General features: G+C 35.0%; 1 protein-coding gene across 4 annotated transcripts in view; it reads left to right on the top strand.

The window, feature by feature from the left end:
- Window positions 1-16,875, top strand: part of CNOT6 (CCR4-NOT transcription complex subunit 6) — a 64,617-nt gene extending 47,742 nt beyond the window's left edge. For 3 of the 4 annotated variants that reach the window (XM_068536493.1, XM_068536491.1, XM_068536494.1), the window contains 8 exons: window positions 5,451-5,555; window positions 5,638-5,706; window positions 6,704-6,861; window positions 7,667-7,821; window positions 8,557-8,711; window positions 9,635-9,865; window positions 12,698-12,900; window positions 14,899-16,875. In XM_068536493.1, the coding sequence (XP_068392594.1) occupies window positions 5,451-5,555; window positions 5,638-5,706; window positions 6,704-6,861; window positions 7,667-7,821; window positions 8,557-8,711; window positions 9,635-9,865; window positions 12,698-12,900; window positions 14,899-15,111 (1,289 nt within the window). In that variant the 3' untranslated portion in view covers window positions 15,112-16,875. The remainder of the gene's footprint in view (window positions 1-5,450; window positions 5,556-5,637; window positions 5,707-6,703; window positions 6,862-7,666; window positions 7,822-8,556; window positions 8,712-9,634; window positions 9,866-12,697; window positions 12,901-14,898) is intronic. The other variant, XM_068536492.1, reaches the window with a different exon arrangement.
- Window positions 16,876-23,261: the final 6,386 nt, after the last annotated feature.

Raw genomic sequence — 23,261 nt, 5'->3', positions numbered from 1 at the left:
TTCATGAGAGATATTTGTCTGTAGTTTTGTTTTTTGTTTGTTTTATACTCACTTTGCCTGGTTTTGGTATCAAGGTGATATTAGCTTTATGAAATGAATTTGAAAGTGTTCCCTCATCTTCTGTTTTCCAGAAGAGATTCTGTAGAATTAGAGTTAATCCTTTTTTAAATGTTGAGTAGAATTTTTCAGTGCAGCAGTCTGGGTTGGAGATTTCTTTTCTGGTAGTTTTAAAATTATGAATTCATTTCCTTTACTAGGTGTAGTGCTATTAAAATTATCTACTGGGTGAGTTGTGATGGTTGTGTTTTTCAGGGAAGTGGCCCATATCATCTGTGTTGTTAAATTTATGTATGTAGAGTTGTTTATAGTATTCCCTTATCCTTCTGATTTCTGTAGGGTCTGTAGTGATACCCTTATCCTCCTTTCGTTGTTGATATTGGTAATTTTTGTCTCTCTTTTTCTTTATCAGTCTTGGTTAAAGGTTCGTCAGTTTTATTGATCTTTTCAAAGAAACAGCTTTAAAATATTTTTCCTCCATTTTTCTGTTTTCAGTTTCACTGATTTCTGCTCTTTAGTATTTCTACGCTGCTTTTTCTTTGGGTTTGTTTTACTCTTTTTCTCTTGGTTCTTAGGGTAGAAGCTTAGATTATTGAATTGGGACTTTTTTCTTCTGATGTATGCATTTAGTGCTGTAACTCTCCCTCTTGGCCCTGCTTTAGCTGTGTCCAGCAACAAATTTTATTTTCACTAGCTCAGTGCATTTTGAAATTTCCCTTCAGACTTCCTCTTTGACCCATGGATCATTCAGAATTTTCCAAGTGTTTGCAGATTTTCCTGTTGTCTTTCAGTTATTGATTTTTAGTGTCATTCCATTGTGGTTGAAGAATACATTCTACATAATTTCAGTTCTTTTAAATTTGTGGACGTTTGGTTTTATGGCCCAGGATATGATCTGTCCTAGTATTTGTCCCTTGGCATTGGACAAGAGTTTTGTATTCTGCTATTATTGTGTAGATGATGTATAAATAGCAATTAGAACCAATATATTTGTCCAGTATCTGTTAGATGGATGGTATTGTGGACTTTTGTCTGGTTCTATCAATTTTTGAGAGAAGGGTGTTGACATCTTCAACTGTAATTGTAGATTTCTCTATTGTCCTTTCAGTTCCATCAGTTTTTGGATGGAACTGTTTTTGCTTAAAATATTTTGCAGTTTTGTTGTTTGATTGATACACATTTAGAATTGCTAATTCTTCTTGGAGGATTGGCCCTTTATCGTTACATAAGGCCACTCGCAGAGTAGTGATTTTCTCTGAAATCTACTTGATCTGATATTAATATAGTCACTCCTGCTTTCCTCTGACTAATGTTTGCATGATATTTTTTTCCATCCTTTTCCTTTCAACCTGCTTATATTGTTATATTTGAAGTGAGTTTCTTGTTGATAGCATATAGTTGGGTCATGTTTTTAAATCCACTCTGCCAATTTTCTGTCTTTTAATTGGTTTATTTAGACCATTTACATTTACTATAATTATTGATTTATTGGGGCTTACATCTGCCACTTTATTTTTTGTTTTCTGTTTGTTCTCCTTTTGTTTTTCTGTTTTTTTTTCTTGCTTTCCTATGGGTTACTTGAGCATCTTTTTACATTTCCATTTTAATTTGTCTGTGATGTGTTTGAATTATCTTTTTCAGTGGTTGCTCTAGGTATTTCAGTGTATAAACTTAATTTATCATAGTCTTCTGGTGTTACTACTTTACCAGTTTGAGTGACGTATAAAAACCATAACTCTTTTTATGACCTTTTATTTGCCTGCTCCCCCAATTAACTGCCAAACATGATTTAGAAAACTTAAGAGAAGGAAAGCCTATTATATTTGCCCCCCCCCCTTTATTAAACCATAATCTTTTTTCTTCCTTCCTGATATTCCAGGGTCCCTTCTATTATCATTTCCTTTCCATTTAGAGAACTTTCATTAATGGTTCTCTTAGGGGAGGGTCTGCTGGCAACAGAGTCTCTTAGTTCTCTGTCATCTGAAATTGTCTTTGTTTCTCCTTCATTCTCAAAGGATATTTTCACTGGATATAGGATTCTGGGTTGACAGTTCTTTTCTTTCAGCACTTGAAAAATACCATGCCACTTTCTTATGGTTTGTGATGAGAAATTTGTGGTTATTCATATTGTTTTTCCCCTACAGATAAGGTTGTTTTTCTCTGGCTGCCTTCAAGATTTTTTTCTTTGTCTTTAGTTTTCAGAAGTTTAATTATGATGTTGCTTGGTATAGATTCCTTTGGGTTTATCCTGTTTGAATTTCTTGAATCTGTAGGTTTAGGTTTCTTGCCAAATTGGGGGAGCTTTCACCATTTCTTTAGTAGTTCTTCAGCCCTGTGCTCTTCTGCTTCCGTTGCTCTGAGGACATGAATGTTAAATTTTTTGTTGTAGTTCCGCTGGTCCCTGAGGCTCTCTGTTCATTTATTTTTTTCAATCTGTTTCTATTGTTCAGATTACGTAATTCTAGTGTTATATCTTCCAGTTCACTGATTCTTTCCTCTGACCCTCCATTCTGCTGTTGAACCCATCCAACTGAGTTTTTTACTTCATTTATCCTATTTTACAGTTTTAATATTTCCATTTGGTTTTTTACATTTCATTTGTTTACCAAAACTTTCTTTTTGTTTACTGAGTCTTCTTGTTTTTTTGTCGTTTTATTTCAGGCATGTTGGTAATTTTTCATTGAAGCATTTTTATCATGCCTTCTCTGTTTTGCTCAGATCATTCTAATGTTTCTATCATCTCAGTGTTGGAATCTATTATCTTTTTCATTCAGTTTGAAATTTTCCTGGTTCTTGGTATGATTAGTGATTTTCATTTGAAGCTGGACATATTCACATTATGTTATAAGACTCTGGATCTTATTTAAACCTTTTTGCTGGCTTTCTCTAACACTGCTGTGGCAGGGAAAATGGAGAACACCATCTCTTTACTGCCAGGGGAGGTAGGAGTTAAGATTCCACTTAGCCTTTGTTGACACCTGAGGGTCAGCCGGGTGCAGGTGGCAGTTTTGGCTCCTTACGTGGTCCTCCATAGTCACTGCATTGGGGTGACCTCATTACCGGTGGGAGATGGTAGAAGTCTTGACTCTCCTCAGCCTCCTCTGATGTCATCCCCAGAAAGGAGGTGGAAGAGCACCTCATTACTGTGGGTTGGGGTGGAAGTCCAGGCTTCCCTTCTTGGTCTCTGCTGACACCACAGGGCAGAGGAGGAGGTGCTTGTTACTGCCTGGAGGGGATAAAAGTCCCAGCTACCTTCTTGGCCTTCTCTGACCCTACCCTGCTAGGGGTGTTAGGGTACCTCCTTACTTCCTCATAAGGGTGGAAGTCTAAGCTCCCTGCTTGGTCTTTGCTGGCATGAGTAGAGAGGATGCCATGTATGTTTCTTTGGTGTTTAGCTGTAGTAGAGCTGTTACTGTCTAAAAGTTTTGTTTTGTTAGGCTGCCCTTTCCTGGCCCTTTGGCTTTTGTTGGAATTTTTTTTTCTGTACCCATTGGTGTGTCTGTGTTGCTGGCTTCTTAGCTCTGTGTCTGGGATATATGAGACAAAGAGTAAACCCAAGGAATTCACCACTGTGTTGTTCCTCAGGTCCTGAGGTCTCTGAACATTCTGCGTTCTTACCACATTTCAGAGTCTTACATTTCTTTACACATAATTAATGGGATTTTAGTTGTATTCAGCAGGAGAAATAGGGAAAAGTACGTTTACTTCATCTTTCCAGAAACGACTTCTCTCATTCACTTTTGTTCCTTAGTTCTGAGACTCAATATCATGTTTTAATTCCAGAATTGTATTGTACTTGTTAAGTTTACCCTATGTGTATTATTTTTCTAGGCAATGAAAAGTAGATTAATTTTAAATTTAAAGGCATTCCAAAGAACAAGCAGATGTTGGGGGAAATATACCATTTGGCTTCATGCATTTATTAGAGAGTCAAAAATAGATGTTTGTGTTTGGGGATCGTTTTTAATTTTATAGAAAGATCTTAGAAGGGAGGATCACATAGTTATAAGTACTCAGCAGTTACCTTTAAATACTTTTGCACTAGAAAGTAGTAAAAATACAGCAGTAATGTAGGTCTAGTTAGAATGGGATGCTTACCTGGTACTGAGAAGTTTTTTGGTTGACTTCATTTTCTTGAGATATCCTTAACAGGGTCCTGGTAACTTTCAGGTTATAGCTACCTGTCTCAAAGGATTGTGACTAAATGAAAATTTCAGGACTCTGGTAGCTGTAAAGAACTGTACACATATGGGGAATGATACTATTGTTACTTGTCTTCCTACAAATATATACTTTGCACTTATAGGAGCATGTTTTTACCTTTACAGTTCTTAAAATCCTAACTTAGGATTCTTCCCATCCGTGTAATCCAGCTTTTAATGAAGGATACTCCACTACCTCACAGGTCAGGGCATTTCATCTTAAATAATTCTAATGTTTAACAAACACTTCTATTCTGAGCTTGGTCCTCATTCTGCCTTTTGAGTCTACTCTTTCACAAGAGAAAAGGAAAAAAACGCTTTTTTCTCTGTGGTGATCATTCTTATATTCCATACCTTTTTTTTTTTTTTTTTTTAATTTGGAACGGCTAAGATCTCTCATCATTTTACCTATCTTCCATCTATAGAATTTATTAGTCTTTCTTAAAATGGAGCATGGATAGGAACTTTGCTTTTGAAACAGTGTACTGTGCTGTTACTTGTACATAAGAAGTCCTTCTGAGAGAATTTGAGACTATTAACAATACATGTAAATCATTGCATTTGCTTTCATTTTTGGCACTTATGAAACAGTGATTGAATTTACTGTTGGATCACTGCCCTGGGGTTTTCCCCTTCATTAGTGGCTTAATCTTAAACCAAGTCTGTCCCATCCTGTTATTCATTAGAATTTTAAAAAATCTAAGTGCTAGACTGCATTTGTCATTAGGCTGTTTTCTTATTAACTTTGTAGCATTCTTAAATTTTGATTCTGTGATTCATTATATTGGCTCTCACCTTTCCTTTGCCTAGTCCTTCTTCCACCTCTTCCCCAATCCAGTTTTACTCTCTTTTGATCATTATGAAAGTGTTGATGAGGCAGGGTCAGATGCAGAGCACTATTAGATATCTTCTATATTGACATCAGTCCATTAATAATCATTTTTTGGATACTTCTGTAGAATGTAGTATGAATCATTTTTATTCTTCACATCAAAAGCTGAAAAAAATAATATTCTAGTTTGGTATGTTGAGTTAATATATAGTTTTTTATATACAGTTATGTATATGGTTAATATATATAGTTAATATACATTGTTATAGATAATCTGATAATTTTGGTATATTTTTCAGTTTTGAAATATTTTAGTATTTGTCTTGGTTTCATTTTACCTATTTAAAAAACATTTCCAGGAAATCCACTTACCCAGGATATATTGAACCTCTATCTGGAACCAGATGGAACAAGAAGGCTACTGAACTATTTGCTTGATAATTTGGCAGGTACTGCAAAAAGAAGTAAGTGGTCATTTGATTAAACCATTTTTTTTAGAAAGACATGTAAGAATATTGTTTAATTTTGTGTTTTATATTCAACTAGTTTCAACAGAACAACCACCTCCAAGATCTTGGATTATGTTACAAGAACCAGACAGAACACGGCCAACTGGTTGGTAGCCTAATTTTTTAAATCTTATTTTTACTTTTTCTTTGTAAACCTAATAGTATTGTTGGTATGCTTTAGATTTTGGGCAGTGTTACAGTAGAATGCTTAAGGTTGATTTGGTTTGGGAGATAATAACGAAGACTTGTTTACCTGGCCTCTATACTATGCTACGGAAAGTTTGGTATAAAGCAGTACTTCTCAACCAGAGGCAATTTTATCCCCCTGAAGACATTTGGCAATGCCTGGAGATATTTTTTGATTGTTAACAACTGGTAGAAGTGCTCTTGGCATCTTGTGGCTAGAGATCAGAGGTGCTGCTGTTGAGGAACTCTGCTCTAAAGTATTGATCAAATTCAGTTATAATAAATACACCAAAATCTTTCTATACTGTAAGTTTCCAAACTGTACTGTGTTCCAGATATATTTGATAATACAAAAGTTTAAGATAGCCAAAACACCTACTTGAAAGAGAAATCGAACTAATGACCTCTAATCTCCTTTTAAAATTCTATGAAAATAGTTTGAGCACTTCTGTGATGTGTGCAACAGGATTTGGTCTATAATACCCCTTTTCTTTCATGTGAATTAATAGTAGTTGCTCTGTAGAAGAAAAGTAGAGATGCCTGTTAAGAAAACTACCTGTCAGATTTCCACATTCTACATTAACAATTGTTGAAGTGGTGGAGGGAACATAGAAATGAGGAGCCCTGGTCTTAGAGGCTGAAGGACTTAAGATCGTATTCTGTTAGTTTTTGAACCTTCTGTGTGTACCTCTGTAGCAGGAAACACATTATTTATTTATATTATAATTTGTTCACATACCTGTCCTTCATTTATTTTCTAACATTACTTATGCCATGTCTGGCATATAGTAGCTTTTCAGTGAATATATATTGAATGAATAAAGTCAAACTTAGCATTTAAGTGAAAACTATTGAAATTAATTATGTTTTTTTTTTTCTGCCACGTGTGTGAATAAGTAAAGTTATCTTTCCTACAGCCTTGTTTTCTGTCATGTGCTATAATGTTCTTTGTGATAAATATGCGACCCGGCAGTTATATGGCTACTGTCCATCATGGGCACTAAATTGGGACTACAGGAAAAAGGCCATTATTCAAGAAATCTTGAGTTGCAATGCTGATGTCATAAGTCTTCAGGTGAGTCATCAGAAGAGCACTTGTTTAAATTGCAGAAATGCCCCAACATTGATCAAGCAAGGAACAGCTTGGGAACGCATTACACTGACACATTTGAAGTCCTAACTTTAGCCGTTCTTAAAATATGGACTTTTTCTGTATTTAGTGAATTCTGGGAGCATTCACTGCCTGCTGTGCTTTGTAGCAGTGTGCTGCCAAATTAAGCAAATGGGTTAAGCTGGGTTTTAAGTGTTTGCTATGACAGCTAAATGTTTACTTTTTCCTCCCTGATGCCCCTGTACACTATGTTTTAATTGGGTGGCAATGTTACTGAAATTGTGGCACTATCAATGTATAATTTTGCTTTACTACCAGTGGTAATTGAATAGTTAGGTCAAAGTGGAAAGGGCATTGAACCTGTTGCACAGTAACTGGGTTCTCAGTCCAACTCTCATAATAACTTAGATGACCTTGGGCAAGTCACTCTCCTTGTGGCATGAAATTTGATCTGTGGAGTTCCTGTTACCTCTCTGATTTTTGTTCTACGCCAATTCTAAAATATAAGGAAATATATATGCACAGGGGTGTATGTCTTTCTATTCTTTACTCCTAAACAACAAAGAATTGACCTTATCAACTGGTACCTGTAAAATGACAAGTAGGTGTTCTGATTGGTTTCAGGTAAATTACATCGAAAAAATGTAATTCTTCATTCTGCAGATCAGTCCTTTGAAATTATTTTAAGCTCTCAAACTGTACATATAAAGGTAATGCATAGGACTGATTTTTGTCTTATGAAATAACTCTGCTATTTACAATTTTTCAGGAGGTTGAAACAGAACAGTATTACAGTTTTTTTCTGGTAGAACTGAAAGAACGTGGCTATAATGGATTCTTTAGTCCTAAATCTAGAGCTAGGACAATGTCAGAACAAGAAAGAAAACATGTTGATGGCTGTGCAATATTCTTTAAGACAGAAAAGTAAGTCGTCTTCTTTCTTTCTTTCTTTTCTTTTTTTTGGCTGAGCCACATGGCATGCAGGATCTTAGTTCCCAGACCAGGCATCGAACCTTGCCTCCTGCAGTGGAAGTGCAGAATCCTAACTACTGGACCGCCAGGGAATTCCCAGTCATCTTATTTCTTAAAAAGAAAACTTTCTCTGTTTGCAGGGTGGGGGCCAAGGGAATGGAAATTAGTTGGCAAGTAAGAGAATGAGGCGTTACATTATTACTCAAGAAAACAGTACTGTTGACTTAGAGGGTTTTGTTTTGATTCATCAGAAATAGTGTTTTGGAGGACATGTAAAGTGCTGCTGTTTCTTCAGGTGTTTGCTAGGGTTTAACTCCAATTGTTACTTGAAACACCTTGTAATTGCATTCCCTCTGGGATGGTGGAGAGATTCTTAAGCCTGTACTTAGGAAGAGAATTATTTTAAAATTATAAGATGGAATTTTCCAATGTGAAACCTAAACAGAAGATGACTACATTATCTTAAGTTGTAAAAGTTTATCAAAATGTTATTTGTATCCGTAACAGACTGAGAACAACTTAAATGGACATGGGAAGCTTGGTGTTAAGTGTGAAGGATTTTCCATAATGTAATTTACATGCCATCATATCTGTTAAGGAAGTTTGGGAAAATTGCATTTTCCACAAAGCTAATGTCTTGGTATTCTCAATTTTATATTTATGTGTGTGTTTTTGTTTTTGTTTTAGATTTACTTTGGTTCAGAAACACACTGTTGAATTTAATCAGCTAGCAATGGCAAATTCAGAAGGGTCTGAAGCTATGCTGAACAGAGTCATGACAAAAGATAACATTGGAGTTGCTGTACTGCTAGAACTTCGAAAGGAATTGATTGAAATGTCATGTGAGTGACCTTTCCACTTCCTATGAAATTGACCTCCAAAATTTAATAGAAAACAGAAAATTTGTTACATATTAATAGTCTTGTCTAACACCTGAAGAAACTCAGAATTTAAATCTTAGATTCTAAAACCTTATATCCATTTATCTTTACCACAAAGCTCAAGATGAGGAAGCATTGCCCAGAAAAGTATTTCAAATCTTAAAAGGGGTAAAGCCAAAGGAAAAAAACAGCTTTCTTTTCTCCTCAAGAATTTTTCACATAAAATGCTGAAGTAAATATTAGTTAAAATGACTGCTCAGAGAGAAGAACTCCATACACTTATATAATTTCTTGGCAACAAGAATATTCTGTATGCTGACTTCTTCTCTTCCTGACCTTTTAGTCATTATTTTAAAGGTCTTGAGTTTTGGAGAAATGGACCACTTATTTCAAATTAAATGTATATTTAGAGTGACCATCATGCTAAGAACTGAAACTTCTGTCACTTGAGGAACAGCTGGAAATGGGGATATTTAATCTGAGGGATAGAAAAGATGAAAGATGGAACTTAGTGACTATCTTAAATATATCTTAAGAAAAAGGGTGTCAATTTAATTTTATGATGCTCAATTTAGGACATCTAGAAGACCAGAAGTTTTAAGGAGATGGAACTATTTAAAAATCAAGCTGTCCCAAATAGAATGGGCTGTCTCTGTTCAAGTAGTGAATACCCTATGCTGGAAGTACTCAACCGAGAGGTTAGATGTCTATTTCTCAGGTTTGTTGTAGGGTAGATTCAGTCATCAGGTGGGAGATTGTTAACTAAATTTTAGCCTTCTTTATTATTCCCAAGATTCTGAGATATTACTTGCTTTCAGACCCTGTGAGCGTATATGGGGTTATGGACAGGTTTTGTTTGTTTGTTTTCTTTTTATCTAATATAGCTGGAAAGCCACATCTTGGAACAGAAAAACAACTTATTCTTGTGGCTAATGCTCATATGCACTGGGACCCTGAATACTCTGATGTGAAGTTGGTTCAAACAATGATGTTCCTCTCAGAAGTGAAGAACATCATTGATAAAGCCTCGAGAAGCCTCCAGTCCAGTGCATTGGGAGAATTTGGAACTATTCCACTGGTGTTGTGTGCAGATCTTAATTCTTTGCCGGACTCTGGTAAAAACAAAACAAAACAATTCTATTTTATATAGAATACTTACTGACTTAAAATGTTTTTGTAATGTGTTGTTTCTGATAATTACAAATTTAGTCAAAATGAAAATTCAATTTATAGTGGCAGCTATGAATCAGGTTAAAAAAAATGTGTTGTGGAGTAGGGGAACCATTTTGAAAATGAAATGGTATTATGAAAAACCTCAGGAGGAAGGATGTTAATCATCTTCAGTAAACATGTAGGTGATAACTTGAAGTAACTTATTAAAGAACATATAATTGTATTTCATTATCCCCAGGTTATATGTAATGCACACTCTGAAAAGGTTATTAAGACAGACTCTTTGGGATTCCAGCATGTGGTAATAAAATCCAGTTTAAATTTGACCATATATTAAAGGATCTCCAGTTTTGGTGGGCTTGATTAGAAAAATACACCTTAGGTGGAAATTGAGAGTTTTTTATTTACACAGATCAGGCAAGTGATTTTAACAAAAAAAGATCAAGAATCTTGATTTTTAATCACAAAGTAGAAGATTACAGAAAGCCTTATTCTTAAATACTTTTCCATAGATAGTACAGTGAGTAAAAACCATAGTCCTTGTAATATCAAACTGAGTATTTCTTTTTGTCTTTTAGCTCCTTGTTTATACTTTCTCACATGCACAAGAATACTTTTCCTTGGACTTACATGCATGCAAGAATGCGCACATTCACACATACACACACACATTCACACACTTGGAGTGCTTAAATTCAGTAGCACATCACTGCTATCACAATAGATGAGAGAATAGATAATAAGTTAGAAACTATGTTAAAATTCGTTTTCAGGGGAAATAAAGGTGTCTAAGATCCATAATTCTTCTTTCAAAGCCATCTGGGGATTACCGGCAATTTCTCTACATGCTTTGCATCCTCTTTTTAGCTACAAAGTATCTGAGGGGCCAAGAGAGACTCTTGTCAAATAATGCAGATCTTTGGACCTATTTCCATGTTACAAAATATAGTATTTTAATAGCAAACACATGGGAAAATGTCCAGTCTTGTTAACTAATTAAATGAAAGTTAAATATTTGCAGAACCCATCTTATGCTTCGCATATTGGAAAAATAGTGTCCAGGGATGGTGAAGTTGTTCTGTAACTCTTTCAGAGTTGGCTGTGTGTGTGTGTATACATTTTTCATTTTCACCAAGAACTTTATTGAACAGCATATTCACCATTTTGTTCCACTACCTTCTGCCATTTTTCAGGGAACTTCACAATTCCATCTTCCCAAAACTTTTTATCTTTTTGAGCAAAGAACTGTTCCAGGTGCCTTTTACAGTCTTCCAGGGAATTGAAATTTTTTCCATTAAGAGAATTTTGTAAAGACTGAAATCAATGGAAATCCGAAGGTGCAATGTCTAGTGAATACGGCCGATGAATCAGAACTTCCCAGCCAAGCTGTAACAGTTTTTGCCTGGTCATCAAAGAAACATGCAGTCTTGCATTATCCTGATGGAAGATTATGCGTTTTCTGTTGACTAATTCCAGACGCTTTTTGTCGAGTGCTGCTTTCAGTTGGTCTAACTGGGAACAGTACTTGTTGGAATTTAATCGTTTGGTTTTCCGGAAGGAGCTTATAATAGAGGACTTCCTTCCGGTCCCACCATATATACAATATCATCTTCTTTGAATGAAGACCGGCCTTTGGTGTGGTTGGTGGTGGTTCATTTTGCTTGCCCCACGATCTTTTCCGTTCCCCATGGTTGTACAGTATCCACTTTTCATCAGCCGTCACCGTTTGTTTTAAAAACGGAACATTTTCATTATATTTCGGTAGAGAATCACTCGCGGAAATTGGTCGAGAAGGTTTTTTTCACTTATGTGGAGCCCAAACATCAAAGCGATGAACATAACCAAGCTTGTGCAGATGATTTTCAACGCTTGATTTGGATGTTTTGAGTATGTCGGCTATCTCCCAGGTGGTACAACGTTGATTGTTCTCAGTTGATGTCTCGATTTGATCGCTGTCAACTTCAACCGATCTACCCGACTGTGGAGCATCGTCCAGTGAGAAATCTGCAGCACGAAACTTTGCAAACCACTTTTGACACGTTCAGTCAGTCACAGCACGTTCTCCATACACTGCACAAATCATTGTTTTGCGTTTCAGTTGCATTTTTACCTTTGTTGAAATGATAAGGCATAATATGCTGAAAATGTTGCTTTTTTTCTTCCATCTTCAATATTGAAATGGCTACACAAAAATTCACCAATTTTGAGAAGTTTTTTTTTAAACGCACGCTGATATGACAGCTGTCACATACAATCTTAACAAAATCGTTTCGAATGAAGTTAAGTGCTACTGGAGCCATCTTACAGAAAACGCTGAAAGAACTTTTTGGCCAACCCAGTGTATATTTAGGCACAATGAATCCTAATCTTGGTATTTTATACTAAGCATAGCAGAAACCTACATACTAAGATGTTGATTATAGTATTCATTTTTTTTTAAGGTAGAAATAACGTGAATTTAAAAAAAATAAGGAACTAGCTTAAATACTATACATCAGCCCAGTTGTATTATGCAATCATTAAAAAAAAACAATTGAGAAGACATGTGAACATAAGTGCATGTGATACAGTATAGAATATTCAGTATACTATGATTTAAACCATGTAAAAATGGGTTTATACAAGTTTTGGCAAATGTGAAAAACAGTGAAACATTTTAGAAAGTGGGACTATGTATGATTTAAAACTTTACTACAGAATTATGTTTTTAGTTATGTGTTGTACACTGTGTATTATACTTGACAGTGCAAAAAGTACATTTATTTTCATTATAGGTGTTGTGGAATATTTGAGCACTGGTGGAGTAGAAACAAATCATAAAGACTTTAAGGAACTGAGATATAATGAAAGTCTTACAAAATTCAGCTGTAATGGGAAAAATGGGACAACCAATGGAAGGATCACTCATGGTTTCAAGTTGAAGAGTGCCTATGAGAGTGGCCTGATGCCTTACACAAATTACACGTTTGATTTTAAGGTGAGTTCAGAGATAATAAACTTTTAAAGCCTTCATTTTTTTAAAGTGTCTTATAACTTTATGATGGCTTTAAATGTTAATGCTCAGAATGGGATTAAGCCATCTCGAATTAGTTGACAGCAGCATTCTTTTATTACTCTTAATGTAGAATTCCATGTGATTAGAGTCCCATCCCTACTTTATAGATACCTATTAGAATCATTTCCAAGGTAAGAAATCAGATGAAATAATGATAGTAAATCCTGAGTTAACTGTCACCTTTTTGGGACAATTTTTTTTTTTTTATATAGGCTCATTACTAACAGCTGGATATGCAGGACCATCGTATTTAATTTGCTGTCAGTTGAGATGAGGTGTTCCATCTCTATTTCAGTTTAACTGAAACTGTACTGCTTGAGAACCCAAATGTCGTTTATTATTAGCCATTTTAAAATTTCTAGTATATATATTATTTATATGCCTTGTTACAATTAATGGATTACAATATGGAGCCTTTTCCTTAGTAATTCTCCTCATTTTTGTTATCTGTGGTTGTTTAGGACTTGAGTTCAACTGTCCTTTTTAGCTACCTTTTGCATTTATGCTCTCTAAAATCCTAGTTTTCCATTTCTAACCTGCTGAGAAAACAATCATTCGGGTTAGATTGTCTATTAGAATAGTGTAAATACTTGTGTTAACTGGTTCTTAATTTTAGAGGGGAGGTTGCTTTAGACTCCTTTGAGAAACTGTTGAAAACTGACAATTTTTTTTTATTTGGCTTTGGAGGATCCACAGTACTGTAGATAATGATTTAACCCTGGGAACAGATGAGTGTGTAGAGTTGAAGAGAGACTGGAGTAGACTGGGGAAAACTAACATGTAAATGACAGTAACCAGAGAGGTGGAAAACCAGGACAGTATAGGAACTTAAATGCCAAGGAAAGAAAGCCTTTCCAGGGAAAGAGGTGTGAGTGTTAAGCTTCAGAAAGATATCGATAAGAGTTGTTTCGCTGGAGAGCGAGTCAGAGAAACTAGAATATGATGAGTTGGAGAATAACTGAGCAATGATGTAGGAAAAACCAACTTTTAGATTCTTATTTCAAGCAGGTTGATTGAAGAAGAGGTGAGGGTGATAATTAAAAGGTGGGAGAGATTAGGGGTTTTTTTTTTCCTCTTGTTCCTGCTCCTGATAGAAAGTTAGGAAGAAGACTCTTGAACATGCTTAAATGCTCTTGGCCAAGAGCAGGTAAAGGAGAGTCTGAAGTTATAAGGAGGCAGTTATAGGGAGGAAAGGAGCAAACCAGGAGTAACCTAGCTGTGTGCCAGATGCTGTGCCAGGGTACTGTTGAGGGTGTTAAGAGCAGAGACAGCCTGGCCCTCGTGGAATCATGATCTGGTGGGAGAGATAGGTCTCAACCACACAAATGAGTATATAGTTACACCTTGGGGTGTGCGTTAGCAAGGGAAAAGAATCAGAGGTGGTAGGAACTATTAAGTGGGTGAGGGCAGGATTCAGGAAGGCCTTGGGAAAGTGATTAAACTTGGCACTTGAAGGTTGAGAAGGAGTTAGCCAGTTGACAAGTAGAAGATAGTGTTCCAGACATGTGTGGAGGCCCTGGGGCAGGAAAGAGCTTGGTGCCTACAAGGAATGTACCCCACTTCACACACACCTCCCTACTCCCCAAAAAGGGCTAGTATGGCAGTGGAGTAGTGAGCAAGGAAAAGTGTCACAAATTAAGTTAGGAAAGAGAAGCAGAGGCCCTGTCATGAAGGATTCTTTAGGTCTTGTTAAAGATTTTGAAAAGATCCAGATAGGAGGAAGAATGATTATCATCCCTAAACTTTCTTCATTCTCACATTTGGGGATGCCATTTGGTTTAGGTAGTATTGCCTTTTCCTACAGGCTAATAAGTTTCTTTGTTTGACTCTAAGGATATGTCTTGAGAAAGTTCTCAATATTCAAGTGTTATCTTATGTGGGGCCTTGTCTTTTTTTTTCTTTTTACCTTCTGTTTTTCAGGGTATAATTGACTACATCTTCTATTCTAAACCTCAGCTGAACACTTTAGGCATCCTGGGACCTCTGGACCACCATTGGCTAGTTGAGAACAATATCAGCGGCTGCCCACACCCACTCATCCCCTCTGACCACTTCTCACTTTTTGCACAACTGGAGCTCTTACTGCCTTTCCTGCCCCAAGTTAACGGCATTCACCTTCCTGGCAGGAGGTAGTCAAGTACCTTCAGAGGATGACCTCAGTTTCACTCATAAACTCGTAAAAAATCTGAATATCGGGGAGTGAGGTATGGCCACTAGGGATTTTTTTTTTTCTTAATGATAATTTGAGTTTTCAATCTGATTATTTGATAAGGATATAGTATGAAAGCCAGGTGCTAGCAAACAGACAAATTCTGAGCCCGATATGCTTTATATACTGTTAGACAGGGACTGGTGTGTTTGCACCTATCTTTAATTTGTTACAAGTAATTTTCCTGTTTCTTCTATCCAATATAATATTTTCATGCCTTGAAATAGGAAAATGTTTGAACAGCATATTCTCTTTGCACAGAAATCTGTAGCACTACTTTTTTGAGGCCAGTAATAACATCCAGAGATCATTCTTCCATACTTTACTCCCTCCTTTTTCAGACTTGTTTGTAAAATACAGAATTTAAATTTAGCCTTTATGATTGTATATGATCCATAGAAGACCTGATTTATGAAATTTTGTACTAAAAAAATCAGATTTGGAAATGATTGTATTGTAATCTAAGGCTAAGTTTTTTTTACCTGTTTCATGTGTTATAAAGGCCAGCTTGTAAAAGAAGTTGCAACAGACTTTCTCTGCTGATGATTTGCACTGTTAGGGTTTTGTTAGCCCTTTTGTACTACTTTGTTTTTAAATTGAGAACATTGCTCTTTAAATCTAAATCTGTTTAAAGTTTAGGACATTTTCTTGGACCAGAGGCAACTTACCCATGAATTCCTGGGTTTTTACAAAAAACTATCTACCAGGACAGATAAGCTGAGCAGTGAATGATCTGTAGGCATTATGGACTGAATGTAATGGTTGATATATGTACATTCTGATATTTTTAAATCCTCAGCTTTTTTAAGTTACAGAATTACAGCTGCTTAGGGACAGCTTCTTAACTCCTTTTTGAGACATTTCCTGTCCTATCTCCACTGTGCCTGCCTGAATTTGTTCTCACCAAGCACTGCCTGTGCATGCAGAGAAAATCTGTGCATCCTCTTTTATATTTTTAAATACTGTTTGACATTTGTCAGAGTTTTATGAAAATGCTTTTGTATGGGCTGTGGCTTTTTTTCCATTGTGAAGCGTTGAATATCACATTTTGGAACATGTTCATAGGGTGGGTCCCTGGGTCTTTACTCACCAGACCCAAGCACTGCTTCTTGGTGTCATTGCACAGTGCTGTTCATCACCCAGAGTACTACTATCATGTGAATTCTTTTTGTTTTCCATGTATTCCTTAGTTTCCTTGTTTTTTAGAAATCATTCCTTTAAAAAAAAAGTAATTTTCCGTTTATGAAGCAGTATAAAATAAATGAGATATACTTTCAAAACAGGTCCCTAAGACAATACTTCAGATCATTTTAAAAGTGACTAAGTCATTTTAACATGTCAACCAAGATAAAAGTTATATTATACCTTGTATTTTGCCCATAGTGCTGTTAGTAGAGATTAAAGCCAGCTTTAACTTTGCAAAGTTAACTCCTATATGTTCTGTTCTCATTCATTCATTCTCTCAAAAAAATCAAATGAATTCACAGGGAACTTGGTCTAACTGCTTTTGTTTCAACTGCAGGCAGGGGAGCAAAAGGACACCATGTATGTGAGCATTAAGAAAAGAAATTGTTGAATGTTAATAACAGTTTTTATACAGAGAGTGAGTCATTTTGGATAATGACTTAAAATTTTATGAAAAATGTTTAGCACTTAAATGTGCTTATTCTGTTTTTAAGAGAAAATAAAATCACATACTGTTTAAGTAAATGATTCTTTTTTTTTTTTTTTTTTTTTTTTCTTTTTCTTTAAAAAAAAGAAAAAATTCTCCAAAAGGTTTTGATCTTGAATCTTTGTCTGGGACCTGGTTTTTCCTTTGAAGGTTTTTGTTTTGTTTTGTTTTTTTTAACATTTTGTTGTGATGGTTTTTTATTTTTTGCTTTTTGTTTTAAGTTGTGCTGGCACCGAACACATCCAGTCTATAGTCAGTACATTGGAAAGTTGGTATTACTGATATAGAACCAATGCATAACTTTTATGGGGTTTCTTTTTGGGTTTTTTGTTTTGTTTGTAAAGTGTGAATAAAAGGTGTGTTTACTCATTTATCCTAAACACTGTGTTGGTAATGTGCATCATGACAATTTCCAGCAAGGGCAAGCTGGAGCTGGTTGGACTGATGAGATGAAGGAAACTGCTTTTCCTATGATCTGCATTATGTAATAACAGGTCCAGAGAGCTTTATGGAAGGGGAAGGGGAGAAGCACTTACTCTGTTTATGGAGGATATATTCTTTTCATAGATGCTGGAACTAGAGTGCACTTGTTAGATGCTAAAGGTTTGAGCTTTACACAAAATGTTTTCATCTGTGTTTGTTATTGTCTACAAAATATTTGAATTTGGTGGCAGCATAGTAAGATATAATGGCCTGTTACGTCTTGAAAATATTTGTTCTTGCCTCTTCTAGGCAGACTGCATTCTGTGGCAGACTACCTTCTGTGGGTCAGTTTGAACAGCTTCTCCACCTTATTAGATAGTGATAAATTGAACCAAGAGTGTAGATTTACAATTGTAACCTTTAAAAGAGAGAAAAATATTTTAAGTCTATAGGGAATAAATGGTCACACCAAAATAGACTGTTAAGCAAGCATTTGTGTTTTAAATATTTTCTGTGTCCTGAATAATTTCCAATAATCCATACTCCCTAAAATGCAATAAAAACTAGTATGTTTTCACAGTATAGGTTTTCTTCAAAAATTCTGTAACAAATACATTTAATGTGGTGTTGCCATAATGTAATTTCAGTATTCTTTCTGGATAAATCCATTTTATGAATGTTTTACAGAAGATTTGGGGTATATTTTCTGTTTTTAATGATCAGAAATTTGGAGGCGATCAGTTCCTTGTAAATCTCTTGAAGTACAGTTTACTGTATTAGTGATAATTATTTATGCTTTAAGAATTTAAACAATGTTCATCAAAATTAATTTATGGCATAATTTAAACTAAAGTTGTAGAAATAAATTGTTGATTGCAACTTTAATAGTCCTAGAAGATAGGCAGGGAACATCTCCAAGAAATGTGCTTTTATTTTTTACTTGATTTGGTGACAGCCAGGAAAACTTATTTTGAGTTAGCACTTTGAAACCTAAGGACATTATTAAATTGGGTGGAATGCACTTCTAAATGTTGAAATTAAAATTTCAAAGCTCTTAAAAGATTTCTGGTTTTCAATAATAAATTCCAATTTTAGTATTCCACTTTTTACTATTTAAACTTATGGAATTAGTTTCCATAGTGACTTTTAAGGTTTTGGGGTCATGCTATATCAGTATAAAAGCCAACCTAAGCAAAACAGTTATAGCAATTTGCTCTTTTAATGAACCAATAAGAATACCCAGTACAAATGCTGCAGATAATTCAAAGAAAACCTTTAGCAAGTGTTTCTCCCCTACTTGTAAACAGTATTTTGAGATGTTCACTTTGCTCTTCTTTTTGGTTACATAAATTTTGGTAACCAGTATGTTGAAGTAGTGTTTAAAATAGAATATCTAGTCTTTATTTACAGTACATTAAATTGTGTAATGCACTGGACTAAGTTTTGTTTACCATTCATGTAACAAAACCCAGCACATTATCTGCACTAAGCTCAAAGAATGTCCCATTTGCCTAGGCAGCTCTTTGATAAGGGTAGTGGGAAACTGAATATGACCTATGGACTGGTGGTAACAAGGGCTTTTACTCTTCTTTTCAGTGGAACCTTCTTGGTCAAATTGTAACTAGCTAGTATTATATTTATATACAGGGTCTCTTTTCTTTACCGATGTATTTTCCTACTCATAGTCAACCAATAAATTCAATTATCTGTTTCAAATATTTTTAAAGTGTAATTTGTATAGCTGTAGTATTGAGGTTTGAGAAAATATGTGTTAATCAGCAGACCACCTATTTAAAATTCTGAGTCATCTGGGACAGGGTTATAACTCACCCTTTGAAAGGGAAGAGTGAATGGGGACAGTGCCATGATATAGGGAGATGGTGCAAACTTAAGGATCTCCTTATTGGCTGTGTTATTCTGCATAACACTCGTATGTTTGCCAAAGTTCAATTTTATATTTAGGCAACTGATGATCCTTTTGTATTTAGGAATTTTGTTGTTGTTACCATATACCTCATAGTATAAGAAATGGGCTCATGTGTCTTTCATCCTTTGGAAGGAGGTTGACATATTTTGAATAAATGCTTTTAATACAGTAGCAAACATTGTATTGGTGGGGTTATATTAATTCATTAAATGTTTTAATTGTTACATGTATAGTTTGTTGTATATATAAACTTTAAAATTGTCTGACTTCCCAACTCTTCAGAGCATTGAGTCCATTTTTAGAAACTACTTCTTTAACAAGTAAATGTAAATTTTTATATAGATGCTGGGAAAAAAATCCTTTAAAATCACAGCACAATTAGATAAAATGAATGTTTGCTGAGATGTCCAGTTTTTAAAGTAGGCATTTTCTACCTAATCCTTAATATATAATTTTATCTCTATAACAGAAGTCTTGTTCTTCCTTATGATTGCCAAAAAAATGTTGTAGAAATTAATGAAATATGCCCATATTTATAAATTCTAGTTAATGTTCTGTAGAGGAACAAGTGTCTAAGGAAACATGAACTGAAATATATGCAATAAAGTTTTTAGGTTTTAGGTAACAATTTTATATATATTGAGAATTCCCTTCTTTGAGTATTATTTATGTATTCAAATTTAAATTGAGGTTAAAATAAGCTTTCATAAATACTTTAAAGGCAATTTTAATATACAGGTTATATATTATAAGAATCCTATAGAAGATAGTTTTTACTAGAATTTTACAAGAATTTTAGGCTATTTCTATAAGTTAATAATTTGCTCCAAATAATAAAAAATGTTCTAAATAGATTGTTCCTCAAATGAGTCTAACCAACTAGTCTATAGCTAGGAATTGAGAAGACTGCTGGATTACCAGGTGACTTGAAGACCAGTTTCTACAGTTACTTTAGCAACATTGACAGTTTAATAAATCAAATGAGTAGGGAGATGTCCATTTTCTCATTTTCTTTGAACTGCACACTTCTGTTCACTCTAATCTACTCAAAAGCTATTAAATTATTTTGGGCCCATTGTGAGAAACTTTGTTCGCTACACCAACGTGACTACTAGAGGTGGTGGTCTCAAGAGCTCCTACTGCCAGATACTTTTCAGGCTTACTAGCAAAGTGAATTTAAGCTGTGGGGTCCCAGAGAGCCAACTCAGCATGACTGCTTCATTAATTTATTAATGACTTGTGACTGCCAACCCTATAGCCCTGGTGATTTCAGTATCTCCCCTTCATGGCAGTCCTGCTAGTGCTATTTTTTTCCAAGCTTTGTGTAATTCTTGAAAGCCTGATCCATGAAAGACATTGAAAAGGGACGCTGGTGTGATCAAATTCAGGCAGAAGAAAGCTGCAAAATGCAGGACTTGCTTTCCTTTTAATATTCATACTGATGCAGGTGGCTGCTTCTCAGAGCAGTGATGTAGGTGTGAGGGGTATATGCTCACATTCTGAGCTTTATATAGGGAGTTACCATCTCCCCTCCCCATTAACAAGATGCTTGCTAGTGGTGACTTTGAACAGACCTGATGAGTGGGAGGACTGTATGTAATTAGTCCATTGCGATGAATCAGAGTTGTCCTTAATCTACTTTTCCTAGTCACCATACTGATCAGTACTTATTTAGAATTTCTTCTCGTCAGATACTATGTTTAGATTGGAAATAGAGATTTATCAGACGTTCTCTGACTTCAGGTTGCTCATTGGTCATTATAATCTAGTGTTATAATGTGCTAAAGACACACCAGGTATGGAGGGAGCAAATCTCTGTCTACATGGGTCTATAAAGCCTTCCAGGTGACTGTAGAACTGGTTTTGAAGGACTAAGAACTTGTTTACTGGATGAATAATAGGAGCTGTATTAAGTGCCTTTGTGAAATGTGTATAGCTATGAATGGAATGGATTTTGAACATGATGAAGGTCTTTCAGTGGGAAGTGCACTAGTGGAGTGTCTGGGACACAGTGGGCACCTTTGAACTTTGAACCATGTACTGAAGTATGAACTTCATCCTGTAGGTGGTGGTAAAGAACCACACAGGGTTTTAAATGGGAGTAGCATGACCCAGTTTGTGTTTAGAAAGGTCATTCTAGCAGTGTTGTGGAGAGTGGATTAAAACAGTGACTAGTTAGCTGGTTTCTGATGTGGTCCAGTTGACAGATGATAAGCTGAGGACAGCTTGCAGAGCAGTAAGAGTAGAAATGAAGGGAAACTTGACACATTTAGGAAATAGAATCAATAAAAACCTTGATTCCTGCCTCATTCATGGGAGAAAAGACAGGTAAGTGAGTTTTGTTCATTCATTCATTATTTCCATTAGGCAAATCCTGGCTCAACATCTCTTATGTCTTTATCACCAAGGGCCTTGTTTTTCCTTTACTGACTTCACCAAAACATTTAGTCAAACAAATTTGTTTCTCAAACTGCATTTATTTGACTTCATTTCCCATTATAATTCATTCAGATTTTAGTCTGCAAGAGAGATCCAATATGCCCCTACTAGACAGTTAAGTAATTCTGGAAAATAATAAAAGCACTTGATGCTAATTTGATTATTTCAGCCTGTTTCCTTTAGGCATTTTTGTATTCTTGAAAATGCCTTATGTGTAAAAAGACTGCCTGTCAGAAATCACTAGGTAAGATTATTCATTAGAAGATGCTTCAGTAGAGAAGTACATAAATGGAAGGAATCCAGCAATTCTAAACCCACTTAAGTTTCCCCTCATGCAATGAATTAGACTGTGTTGTTCAATATGGTAACCTCTAACCACATGGCTTTTGAGCACTTGAAATATGGCTAGTGTGAATGGAACTGTAAAATGGTTTTTGTTAAATGAAACTATTAATTTTGATAGGACCATATTTCCCTTTATCTGTTGCATTGTGTAAGATAAGGAACCAGTGTATTTATTGCTTGTTTGTATTATGCATAAACACATCAGTTGATGTCAAAGAATTGGTTCCATTCTAACAATGATTTACTAACCAAAGTAATGTGTTCATTTGAATATTTTATTCAAACAGCATGAGTTACTGTGCCTATGTAAGTCACAGTTAGTAATTAAATTGAGATACCTATGTTCATTTTAATATAATTAAATTATGTTTTCTAGTTCAAAAAATATGAACAAATTATTAAATTTAAAATCAGTTCTACTGATATAGAACTGAGCTAGTTCCACAACTGGAAAAGACTGGAAGATAATATCATGAATTTTAATGATGAATGATTATTGCAATATGCTGCACCAGAGCAGAAGAAAAACTTCGTGTAAAAAAAATAAAGTGAACAATATTAAGATACATTTTCTTCAAATGCATATTGAATTTAATGTTTCAACAGTCAAAAAAGAATAGATGAAATTAATCACCTGAAATCAGAATTAAAAGTCCAACAGAAAGTTCTTAAACAGTTTATAACAGGATAAGAGCTTATATACTTGGCCAGCTATAAAAGAGCTTGTATTCATGCACAGAAAACAGTTTTTCTGTTGGATTTATGGTTTCTATTATGGAAATTTTGTTAGAAAATTACGAGGAAAAGACAGTGTTTTACGAAAATATCTTCTGTTAAGCCAGCAATTACCTATAGAATATAAGACCTTTCTAATAGTACTAAAGATTAGTTGATTCAAAATTGAAAAACTGAAACTATGTTATCTTTAGATGAGCTGTGATGTAAAAGACACTGCCCAGTTAATACTTAGTATGCTTTGTATTAAAGGAGTTCCAATTTTACAAAAAAATATGAATTCTCAGCCTAAAAAAAAAATCACTTGCGGCATGTTTTTGCACCTTTGACATCTGCAGAAGAATTTTGCTATCTACAAAGAAAAAAGTTACTATCACTGCAGAAAGTGCTTCTGCTATGTTAGGTCAAAAATCTGGATCTCTTGGAATTTTTTAATGAGCCTGGATTTCCCTTACTGTTTTGTTTCACCTAGATGCTTATTGCAAATAAGTTTTCTGAAACAGACTCTGAAAAGTGTCACCATTGTTAAAATT

The sequence above is a fragment of the Eschrichtius robustus genome, chromosome 2 (assembly GCF_028021215.1).
Source record: "Eschrichtius robustus isolate mEscRob2 chromosome 2, mEscRob2.pri, whole genome shotgun sequence".
Classification (NCBI taxonomy): Eukaryota; Metazoa; Chordata; class Mammalia; order Artiodactyla; family Eschrichtiidae; genus Eschrichtius; species Eschrichtius robustus.
Note: the sequence above shows the minus strand (reverse complement) of the source record. Positions and strands in the feature narration are given on the sequence as shown.